At 44.8% G+C, this 12,621-nt stretch overlaps 1 protein-coding gene across 7 annotated transcripts in view; it reads right to left on the reverse strand.

Moving 5' to 3' along the window:
- Positions 1–12,621, reverse strand: part of GMFG (glia maturation factor gamma) — a 34,498-nt gene that overhangs the window by 20,117 nt on the left and 1,760 nt on the right. For 2 of the 7 annotated variants that reach the window (XM_081869828.1, XM_081869829.1), the window contains exons 3-4: positions 2,983–3,079; positions 596–645 (exon numbers count right to left, since the gene is read on the reverse strand). In XM_081869828.1, coding sequence (XP_081725954.1) covers positions 596–645; positions 2,983–3,079 — 147 coding nt within the window. Of the gene's footprint in view, positions 1–595; positions 646–2,982; positions 3,080–7,242; positions 7,743–12,621 lie in introns of those variants that run through there. The other 5 variants (XM_081869833.1, XM_081869834.1, XM_081869832.1 and 2 more) reach the window with 4 other exon arrangements.

The raw sequence follows: 12,621 nt of genomic DNA on the forward strand, positions 1-12,621 counted from the left end.
CAGGAGGAATGATTCTCATTTTAAATAGAAAAAAGAAGTGGAAAGGTTTTTGTCATGTACTGAGTTGAATAGGATCCAAACTGCAGCAGTCTGATTGGTCCTAGAACAATAGGATCAGTGGCGTAGCGTGGGTTGTCAGCACCCGGGGCAAGGCAAGTAATTTGTGCCCCCTAACCCGTGGATTTGCGCCCCCTAACCCGTGGATTTGCCCTACCCCAGAAGTTGCGCCCGGTGCGGCCGGCCCCCCCTGCACCCCCCACGCTACACCACTGAATAGGATCCAAATTGCAGCAGTCTGATTGGTCCTAGAACAATAGGATCCAAATTGCAGCAGTCTGATTGGTCCTAGAACAATGCAGCAATATGATTGGTTGGCAGGAACCACCCAATCATGCTCCAGATATAAGTGAATCCACAACCTGATTGGCTTACAGTAGAATTCCAGAATTAGCCAATTTACACAGCCCATTGTGTAAATATTGTATATAAAGCAGATACTTTGAGGGGACATTCATTCATTCCTCCTCACCACTATGAGCTGAATAAAGAGCATGAAATCACTTTGCAACTCTGAGTATATTTCAGTTTTACATACCTGGAATTCTTCCTCCAGCACCACCAGTTGCCTGTCTTTGTCCACCTTCACTGAGGAGAGAGGAGACAAAAACCTTGTAATGGGATTTCACCTCCATTCTTAGAAAGATCTGCTCTGCATGTGGAAGTTCCCTGGAGAACCACTGCCAGTCACTGTAGAAAATACTGAGCTAGATGGACATAAGAGAAGCCAGCTGGATCAGGCCAAGGACCCATCTAGTCACACTGGCCAAGCCAGATTCACATTATGGAAAACCCGCAAGCAGGATTCAAGCATAAGAGCCCTCTCCCCTCCCCTCCTGTGGTTTCCAGGAATTGGGGGGATTCAGGAGCATTGCTGCAGGCAGCTAGAGGCAGAGAGCAGCCACCTTGGATAATAGCCACATACAGCATTCTCCTCCATGAATTTGTCCAATCCTCTTTTAAAGCCATCTACATTGGTGGCCAGGGTGGTGCTGTGGTCTAAACCCCTGAGCCTCTTGGGCTTGCCGATCGGAAGGTCAGCAGTTCGAAACCCTGTGACAGGTGAGCTCCCGTTGCTCGGTCCCTGCTCCTGCCAACTTAGCAGTTCGAAAGCATGTCAAAGTGCAAGTAGATAAAAAGGTACCGCTCCGGCGGGAAGGTAAACGGCATTTCCGTGTGCTGCTCTGGTTCGCCAGAAGCGGCTTAGTCATGCTGGCTACATGACCCGGAAGCTGTACGCCGGCTCCCTTGGCCAGTAAAGTGAGATGAGCGCCGCAACCCCGGAGTCGTCTGCGACTGCACCTAATGGTCAGGGGTCCTTTTACCTTTACCTTTAAAGGGTATTTAGGGACACGGGTGGCGCTGTGGTCTAAACCACATAACCTAGGGCTTGCAAATTGGAAGGTTGGCGGTTCGAATCCCCACGACGGGGTGAGCTCCTGTTGCTCAGTCCCCGCTCCTGCCAACCTAGCAGTTCAAAAGCACGTCAAAGTGCGAGTAGATAAATAGGTACCACTCCAGCAGGAAAATAAACAGCGTTTCCGTGCACTGCTCTGGTTCACCAGAAGCGGCTTAGCCATGCTGGCTACATGACCTGGAAGCTGTACGCTAGTTCCCTTGGCCAGTAAAGCGCCGCAACCCCAGAGTCGTCTACAACTGGACTTAACTGTCAGGGGTCCTTTACCTTTTTTAGATTGGTGGCCATCAGCGCCGACTCTGGGAGGGAGTTGCACCGTTTAACTATATGCTGCATGAAGGAAGAAGGACTTTCTCTCATCTGTCTTGAAATTTGTCCAATGGCCTGACTCCGTATAAGGCAGCCTCCGATATCCCTATGTTCCCGTGATACTGATGGGTTTTTGCTGTTGCTGCTTAGTGAAAAGTCGTTTGTTTTTCTCCAGCTTCCAGAGGCCATAGGTTAGACTGTTTTGTGCCTTGAGTCTGTTCTGCATTATAGCACTGATCTTTTGTGGTTTCGTTATTGATATTTTAATTGTGTACCGTGAATTTTTAATGGTTTTGTTTTATTTGTTGGTATGGAAACTGCTTTGAGGTCACTTGGGTGATTTAAAGCATGATACAAGAGCACTAAATAAATAAATACATCAAAGCCAAGCCCAGGCTCCCTCGCCTTCACAAATTACCTTGCAGGGCAGGTGGGGGGAGTTGTGAGCCAGAGAACTGCTGGTGAGACTGAAATGGCCCTTAAGTCAGTGGCCTAATAGTATGCAGAAGGACTACAGCCAACAGCTCGGTTCACACCCCCTTCTAGTTTATCAGTGACACCTGATTAACCGCAGTTAAGAATTGCCTATGCAGCTGCCAAGAGAAGTTCCATCAGCATCAAAGCCACTTTAATACAAGGTGCACAGATCCCCAGCACATTTCAAGCTGGTATGCCTCAGGCTTCTCAGGTTAGAAAAGGCAAACACCGCATTGTCAGAGAACTGCGTTCATTTCTATTTTCTTTTTTAAAGCATTCCCTGACGAAGCACAAAGGTTTGAAATGCACCAGTATTTAGGTACCACCTTGTACTAAGCTATTTACAATGCCTGCTTAGGAGCCTGCCATTGTCACTTGTGAGATGTGGGGCAACCCATCTGCTTTGCACTGAGTGGGGAAGAGCTGTAGCTCAGTAATAGGGCATCTGATGTATGCAGAAGATCCCAATTCTTATTCATTTATTTATTTTGGAGTATTTATACTCCGCCAATTGCATTTCCAAGTAGAGCTGGAAGAGAACACTGCCAGAAAGCCAGATGAGCCATTGTCACTCAGTTTAGACAGCTGTCAACTAGCTGACCATGCTAGGTGGTCTGATTCCATGTTCCTGTGTTCCTATGGCAGGGGTGCCAAGACACAATACCATAGCCCCCAATCTTAGGGAAAAAATAGGGAGGTGGCATGTGGGATAGTAAACTCACTTATTATGGCCGCATTGTTAGTCTCCTTCCGGAACCGGAACTTCTTCAGTTTCTCCTTCAGATCTGGGTCCACGTCACACACAACCAGAGAATCTGACTGCAATGGAAAAAGCAATGTGGGTTTTCTCCTCCAATCAAGCAGGCCATTCTCCTTGTTATTTCCTTGCCCTGATGACCATGGCATAGTCTCATGTCCTTTAGAACTAATTGTGGGAAATTGCAAGCAAACTTAACTATGCATGACTGCTAATCAGTGAATGAAGGGGTTAAGGCAGTAGAGCTGCATTTCCTAGACTCATTTTGGTCATGCCCCCCTCTTCTCTGATGAGGAAGGCAGTGAAGCCTTCTCTTTTTTTTTTTTTAAATAATTTTTATTGATTTTACAACATAAACAAAAAACAAATAAACATAACACGACTTCCCCAAACCTCCCCTTCCCTGCATCCAAATTTTAAAAATTTTTAGCAATTCTTCATCCCATTTTTATATTTAATTCTCTTTAAAAAAATTCTATTTTATAAATTTCAATTTATAGCTGTAATTCTTTGTATCCAATCCCTTGACATCTTAACATTCCGAAATTTTACAACAATTTTTAAGATAGATTTTAAATTTTTTCCAGTCCTCCTCCACTGTCTCTTTCTTCTGGTCACGAATTCTGCCGGTCCCATGTTTGTGGAGACAACTCCATTCATATCACCCATCATTATAATTTTAAAGTCCAAAAAATCCATTAAAGTCTCATGCAACTTCTTGAAGAATTCAGCCTTCCCCTCATTTGGTGCATATACTCCAACAATCAAAATCTTTTCTCCATGAATTTGAATTTCCACTGCCAGGTATCTTCCTTGGTCATCCTTAAAGATCAGTTTTGGTTCAAATTTTTCCTTGACATAGATCACAACTCCTCTTTTCTTAACTCTATCTGATGAAATAAATTCTTGTCCTAATCTCTTATTTGTTAAAAGTTTTCTATGTGTCCTGGCAATGTGAGTTTCTTGTAGACAGATTACATCTAGATGTTCCTTCTTTAATAGATGGAATACTTGACCCCTTTTTCGAGGGTGGTTCAAACCATTACAATTCCAGCTGAAGAGTTGCAGAGACATTTTTGTTACTGGGTAGCTCTTCCACCGACTGCACCAAGTTGTTGTTCCTCCTCGGTCGGTGCTCGGTTCAGTCCAAATGATAGATTTGAAATGTCCGGTACTTCCCCCTCACTAACAGTTCCTTTCTGAAGATCCTCTTGATTTCTTTCCAAAAAGAGTTCTTTATCCTGGTTTGTTTTTATTTTAATTTTCTTCCCTTTAAAGTTAAAGGACAACCCTTGTGGAAATTCCCACCTGAATGGGATATTATTCTGTTTAAGTAGATCAACTAATTCTTTAAATTGAGATCTAACCTCCAAAAAGTATTTAGGAATATCCTTGAAAATCTGGATCTGAGAATTTTTAATGACCAAGGCCTTCTGGAAATGTAGGTTCAGTATTTTGTCTCTTTGTTCCTTTGATCCCAAGGTAATTAAACAGTCTCTTGGCTTCTTCCCTTGCTTCCTGCCAATCCGAAAGGCTGAGGTTATCACAAATTCATCTTCTTCTCCATCTAACTCATCATTCCAAAAATCTTGAAATTTATCTGTGAGGAATTCCCCAAGCTTGTCCTCTTCCTCTTCTGGAACCAGTCTTAATTTCAGGTTCTTGCTTTTCCTTTCCAGTTCTAGTAGGGCTAATGCTGTATCATGTTCATGTACTTTTTTTGCAATAGGCGCAAACTTTCCTTTGGTTTCTTCGGCAGTAGACCTAGCACTCTCAGCTATTCTCCTTGTTTCCGTAGACTCTTGAACCAAACGGTTTATAGAATCTGTATTAGATGAGATTGTTGTTGTGTTCAGGTCTAGTCTTGTTGTCAGCTCCGTCAGTTTCTTAGAGTTCTCTGTAGACTGTTTAGTAAGTTCTGCAGATTGCTTGGTGAGTACTTCTAATGACTGATTTATTTTGAGCAGAGCCTGTGTCATTGACTCCATTGATGCTGCTGTTATTTTTTCTTGTGCAGCTGCTGCTCCTGATAAAGAACCTCTTTTTTGAGCTTGTTTTTGAGCCTGCTTTGTTTTACTTCTTGTTGAAATTTCTTCTGGCGGGTTGCTCATAACTCAAGGTCATTCACACAGGAAAGTTGCAAGTGGAAAATCCCGCTGGATACACCGTAATACAACTGAAGCCCTCTAGAGGAGGCAATTGTAACCATCCAAAGGCACCCACAACAAAGAAACAGAAAGTCCAAAGGCAAAAGTCCCACTAAGAGTCTTTAATTTGTAGCACTTTACTGTTAAAATTGTAATCCACCAAAGTCCCGTTAATATGTTTCAAATAAGTCTTATTTTGTAACCACTGTCTTTTGACAGCTCACTTGACAGTTCCCTTTTCAGGCGATCGCTGCTCCGGCAGCCTGACCAGAAGTGTCAGCAGCAGAGGTTTTTTATTCCTTATCCCTTTCTTTTGCAGGTTAAATTAATTCTGTTTCCTCCCCCCCTTCTCCTGCACTACAGGGGGGAGATCCTTTCGATGTCTGGTTTAATAAGAGTTAAAAGGAAAGTCCGTTTAATCACAGCTCAGTCTTTCATTGCTCCGTTAATCATGCAGATCCGGGAGGCTGACTTCCTTAATTTTTGCCTTCCCGTTTTCAGCCGAATCTTCTAGATTTTTAAGTCCCGTTTTTAATTTTGCATTCTTACTCACGGGTATTGTTGTTGCCAATCTTTAGTTTCAGAAAGGAATCGGCGCTCTCCGTTAATGGCGACGCGGCTTCACTCCGTAAGCTGGGTAGCGATCCTCAGCACCGCGCTCACCCCGATGCCGCTCCGGAGCCTTTAAAAAGGCTCTTTCACGATGCCGGGGGGGCGCAAAGGTGCCCACCGAATCTCCTTGCTCACAGGCTTCAGCGCCTGTGATTTTAGGGGTCCCCCGCTTGCCGTAGCGGGTAAGACCCGAACTTACGGAGCAGTCCTGCCTCGGAGCTCGAGGCTAGGACCGCCATCAAACGCTGGCGCCGACCGGAAGTCCGGCAGTGAAGCCTTCTCTTCCTGTTCATTTCTCACCCTCTCTGCACGATGTAACTGAGCAAGGAAGACGTGTGTAAGGAAGCTCCAAGCTTAGAGCACATGTCTGAAGCTATCTTTCTGTATTTTCCACCCAAGAGTATTCTGCCTGTGTCTTTCCTGCTGCTGCTTAGATAAATGCACGAACCTGATCTTTGTAATGTTTTGTTAGTAAAGCATTTTAAACTTACTTAACAGTGTGGTCGGTTCATTGCAAGAGAGGCAGAAAGAGGGAAGCAGTTTGCAAAGGGACTAAATGACTTATGCAAAAAGTTTAACAGCCTACAGTCCTAACACTTCACAGTGCTGCTTAACTGTGTGAGTTTAAGCATTGCTACTGAGGGCTCTCTCTGCTGGAGAGAGGCACCCAGCTGATTCTTTTGTTATTTACCCCCCACATTTGTGTCATAGGGATTCATATTTTCTTCCCATACTTATTCTGTGTCGGTTGGTTTGGATTACTCCACTTTCCCAGCTCCCTCTGCAAAACACTTGCTTAACAGCACTTGCAAAACACAGTTTGGCGCCACAGTAGATAAACCTCTGGGTCTCTATTAGGATGCTTTCCAAGCCAAAGCTCTCTGCAAGACCTTGCAACCTGTCCACCCATATCTCAGCTCACTTCTTAACAAACAAGGTCTCTTATAACAGAAAACTATCCCAAGCAGAAACTTGTCCCAACTCTTCTCAAACACTTTGAGAGAAGGTCTTGCCCTTCGGCAGCTCTTCCCATTGCTGAAGGGGTCCTATAAGGCTCAGCACCTTTTCTCATAATCCGCAATCTATATTTTTTGCTGTTGTTTTAAGTGTGTTCGTTCTTCTATCAAACGCCACATCAGAAGGTCCCTTCATTTTGAAAGGTTGATCTGCCACTCAGGCTTGCACACACCACACAGGAAGCTCATATCTGCCAACTGTCAAGATGTGGCTTCCAAGCCACAACAAAAACTTCAAGGACGGAGGCAGAATTTTGGAGCAAGAAAAGGCTAGAAACACTATATTTTGGACATCTTATTTGCATAATAACGAGGAGGAAGGGCTGAATGGCAAGGAAAGAGGTCAGATTTTCGACAAGCAAACTTTCAAAGCAGCTCAACACAAGTATGGCGCAGAATCTACCCACTACCCACTTTTTCCAACCCACGTTAAGAATTGTTTCAGCTAACCATTCTGCCGTAGGTCTCTCCAGCCTTATCTCCGTGTCAGCTGAAATGCTGCAGCTCTGGGTTCAGCCGCTGGCCCTTCTGACAGGATGTGCAGATCTCTGTGCTCTTGCTTTAGTTAGGACACACTCTGCTCAACATCAGCACTTGCGAAACACCGCCAGGCACACACTCTTGACAGCTGCAGAGGAAAGACCGCTGGGGCGGAAGTCATTGCTGGTGGTAGGGAGGAGTCCAGAGAGAAGTTAAAGGTTTCCATTCGCAGTTACGAAAGGGGAAGCCACAGGCAGAGGACAAGAAAGATCCTAGAGGGTTCAGGATCAGACTCAAAGCAGGCTGGGCCTTTCAAGAGAAGGACAGACACAAGCAGAAAGTAGGCGTGAACAGGGGGATTCAGTTACCAGCCTAATAACATCCAAAGATGACTGAGTGATCAAGCATTGGTAAGGTAAAGGGACCCCTGACCATTAGGTCCAGTCGTGACCGACTCTGGGGTTGCGGCGCTCGTCTCGCTTTACTGACCGAGGGATCATTAACATCTTTATGCGCCCCCTCGCCCAGCTTGTCCGGAGTTTTGGGCTGGGTTGCCATCAGTATGCTGATGACACCCAACTCTATCTGTTGATGGATGGCCATCCTGACTCGGCCCCAGACACACTGACCAGATGTTTGGAAGCTGTGGCTGGATGGTTACGTGGGAGCCGGTTGAAGTTAAATCCTTCGAAGACAGAGGTCCTCTGGCTGGGGCGGGACGATATGGGATTGAGGGGGCAACTCCCATCTCTTGCGGGGGTGCAATTAGTGCCAGCACCGTCCGTTAAGAGTTTGGGTGTAATCTTCGATACCTCCCTCTCCATGGAGGCACAGATTGCAGCTATAACAAAGGCGGCATTTTTTCATCTCCGCCAAACTAAGCAGTTGGCTCCTTACCTCTCTCGCCCTGACCTAGCCACTGTGATCCACGCGACGGTCACCTCCAGACTGGATTATTGTAACTCGCTCTACGTGGGGCTGCCCTTGAGACTGACCCAGAAACTCCAGCGGGTGCAGAATGCCGCGGCGAGACTCCTTATGGGGTCTTCGCTGCGAGATCACATTCATCCGGTGCTATACCAGCTGCACTGGCTCCCGGTGGAGTACAGGATCAGGTTTAAGGTGCTGGTTTTAACCTTTAAAGCCCTATACGGCCTAGGACCCTCATACCTACGGGACCGCCTCTCCTGGTATGCCCCACAGAGAAACCTACGGTCTGCAAATAATAACATCCTCAAGGTCCCAGGCCTCAGAGAGGTTAGGCTGGCCTCAACTAGAGCCAGGGCCTTCTCGGCTGCGGCTCCAATCTGGTGGAACGCTCTGTCACAAGAGACTAGGGCCCTGCGGGACCTGACATTTTTCCACATGGCCTGCAAGACAGAGTTGTTCCACCAGGCCTTTGGTCAGGGCGCAGCCTGACTCCCTCCTCTGGCAACCTGCACAGAATTCTGCTTAATCGGTTGCCATTAATTTGATTTTAATTAATTTTTATAATGAAATATTTTTAGAATGTGTGATTATTTGATTGTTTGATTATTTGATTATTGTTAGCCGCCCTGAGCCCGGCTTCGGCTGGGGAGGGCGGGATATAAATAAAATTTATTATTATTATTATTATTATTATTATCCGGCGTACAGCTTCCGGGTCATGTGGCCAGCATGACTAAGCCGCTTCTGACGAACCAGAGCAGCGCACGGAAACGCCGTTTACCTTTCCGCCAGAGCGGTACCTATTTATCTACTTACCCTTTGACGTGCTTTTGAACTGCTAGGTTGGCAGGAGCAGGGACCGAGCAACGGGAGCTCACCCCGTCGCAGGGATTCGAATCGCCGACCTTCTGATTGGCAAGTCCTAGGCTCTGTGGTTTAGACCACAGCGCCACCCGCATCCCTTTTGGTACCAACACCCAATTGTACATAGGTGATGACTTCTCTCCATGTAACTGGCACTGAGATTACTGAAAAGTGATGGTTGCTAATCACATTTCACCTTCACCTACAGTTCTCGAACTGTGGTGGAGTGACTACTTCTTGAATAAGAGAGACACACCAATCTTGATGAATCTACCAGCGCATGGCACCAGAAACAGAATTGGAAGGGGAACAAAGAGTCATCTAGTCTAACCGCCTGCAATGCAGGGATCTTAACTAAAGCATCCATGATAGATGACCATCCAACCTCTGCTTAGAAACCTCCAAGGAAGGAGAGCCCACAACCTTCCGCGGGAAACCGTTCCACTGTCAATTTGAAGCCATTGATTCGAGTCCTACCCTCCAGAGCAGGAGAAAACAAGCTTGTTCCCTCTTCCATGTGACAGCTCTTTGACAGATATTTGAAGATGGCTATCATATCTGCTCTCAGCCTTCTCTTTCCCAGGCTAAACATACCTAGCTCTTTCAACCGTTCCTCATAAGGCTTGTTTTCCAGACCCTTAATCATCTTTGTTGCTCTCCTTTGCACACGTTCCTGTTATCAACATCCTTCTTAAATTGTGGTGCACAGAACTGGACACAGTAATCCAGATGCGTTCTGACCAAGGCAGAACAAGAGTGATACTATGACTTCGCTTGATCTGAACACTAGATTTCCGTTTATCTAGAATTGCATTAGCTTTTTTGCTGCTGCATCACACTGTTAACTCTGTTCCATCAGTGCTCCCAGCTATGTACGTGACACCACAGATTTTCTGAGGAAAATACAATCTTTAAATAATCTTCCCAACAATACTATACTAGCTACTATGGATGTGGAATCTCTGTATACCAACATCCCACACAACGATGGTTTACAAGCTATAAGGAATACCATTTCAGATAAAACCACAGCGGACTTTGCTACCAAACTCTGCCAATTTGTCCTTACCCACAACAACTTCAAATTCGGTGATGACCTGTTCCTTCAGATCAGCGGCACAGCAATGGGCACCCGCATGGCCCCACAGTATGCCAACATCTTCATGGCGGATTTAGAACAACGTTTCCTAAACTCCTACCCACTCAAACCTCTCTTGTACCCGCGATACATTGATGATATTTTTATCATCTGGACACATGGTCAACAGACCCTGGACACCTTCCACCAGAAATTCAATGATTTTCACCCCACCATCAACCTAACAATGAATCAATCTATGCAAGAAATACATTTTTTGGACACTACTATAAAAATACAGGATGGGCGCATAGACACCACCTTATACCGTAAACCAACTGACCGACAAACATATCTACATGCCTCTAGCTACCATCCCAAACATACCAAACAGTCCATTGTATATAGCCAGGCACTACGTTACAGCCGCATCTGCTCCAATTCTACAGACAGAGACTCTCACCTAAGAGATCTACAGCAAACCTTTTTAGAACTAAAATACCCAGCAGATGAAGTTAGACAACAGATCAACAGAGCCAGACTGATACCCAGAGAGAACTTGCTGCAAGACAGACCCAAAAAAGAAAATAACAGAACACCTCTAGTCATCACATACAGCTCCCAAGTTAAAACAGTACAACGCATCATCAGAGATCTACAACCTCTCCTGGACAATGACAGTTCTCTTTCTCAAGCTCTGGGAGGAAGACCTTTCATTGCCTCCAGACAGCCCCCCAATCTTAAACAACTCCTAACCCACAATAATACTATAACCAGACTTAACACGGACACTGGCACCAGAGCCTGCAATAAACCCAGATGCCAACTTTGCTGCCACATACACCCGGACAACACCATTACTGGCCCCAACAACATCACACATACCATCTCGGGACTATTTAATTGCTCATCGTCTAACATTGTGTATGCCATAAAATGCCAACAGTGTCCTTCAGCTCTCTATATTGGACAAACAGGCCAGACCTTACGCCAAAGAATAAACGGACATAAATCCGACATCAGGAACCACAAGACAGAAAAACCAGTAGGAGAACACTTCAATCTCCCAGGACATTCTATACAAGATCTCAAAGTAGCTGTTCTATTACAAAGGAATTTCAGAAATAGACTGGAAAGAGAAGCTGCTGAATTGCAACTTATCACCAAACTTAAAACTATGGAGAGACCTGGTTTGAACAAAGACATTGGATTCTTATCTCATTATACATGACAAAGCCATTTTTCACCTTCTCACCCCTTGCTTTTTCCTGTCAGACCTATTGCAGTCGTTAAGAGTCGTCAACAGGCTCATCGCAGCTATCTGCCAATCACCCATTCCCACCACCCTTCTGAGTAATACCCCTCCCCACCTTCTCACTATATAGAAAGGTCCGGTGACTTCTGTTTCAGTGTATCTGAAGAAGTGTGCATGCACACGAAAGCTCATACCTAGAACTAACTCAGTTGGTCTTTAAGGTGCTACTGGAAGGAATTTTTTTATTTTGTTTTGACCATGGCAGACCAACACGGCTACCTATCTGTAACTGGAACTGTTAACTCTGGTTAAGCTTGTAGTCTACTAAGACCACTAGAGCCCCTCAATTCCTTCATCCATCCATTTATAAAGATGTTGAAAATCAAGAGGCCTAGGACAGTACCCTGCAACACTTGTCACTCCTTTCCAGGAAGACAAGAAATCATTGGTGAGAACTCTTTGGGTTCACTCAGTCAACCAGCTACTATTCCACCTAACAATAAAATCACCTAGACCATATTTTACTAGCTTCTCTGCAAGAATATAATGGGAGACATTGCGGAAAACCTTTCTGAAATCAAGATACATTACACCCACTGCATTCCCCTGATCTACTAAGCTTGTAACACTATATATATATATATGTAAAAAGAAATAAGATTACTGTGGTGCGACTTGTTTTTGTGAAACCCGTGCTAGCTCTTAGTCATCACAGCATCTTTTTCTAAGTGCTCACAGACTGATTGTTTGGTTTTTCTGTGCTAGGACCCCCTCCTTCTGTAATCCTCATAGAACTCTCGCCCAGTGGTTGCCATTAATTTGATTCTGAATTGATTTTAGAATGAACTGATTTTAGAATGTATTTCAATTAATTGACTGTGATTTTATGTAAACTGTGCTATTTTTACTGTTGTTAGCCGCTCTGAGCCCGGCTTTGGCTGGGAAGGGCGGGATATAAATAAAAAAATATTATTATTATTATTATTATTATTATTATTCCTGGTATTGATGTTAAGTTGATGTGTCTGTAGTTGCCTGGGTCTCCCCCCCACACACACACTTTTAGAAGATGGAAACAACATTTGCCCACAAATTGTTCAAGAATTCTCAAAGATTATAGACAGAAGCTATGAGATGACATTTGCAAGCTCCTTTGGTATCCTTGGAAGCAGTTCATCTGGCCCTGGAGATCTGAATTCTATCAAATAAGCTAGGTGTTCCC

This window comes from Podarcis erhardii (assembly GCF_964252035.2).
Source record: "Podarcis erhardii genome assembly, chromosome: 7".
Taxonomy (NCBI): domain Eukaryota; kingdom Metazoa; phylum Chordata; class Lepidosauria; order Squamata; family Lacertidae; genus Podarcis; species Podarcis erhardii.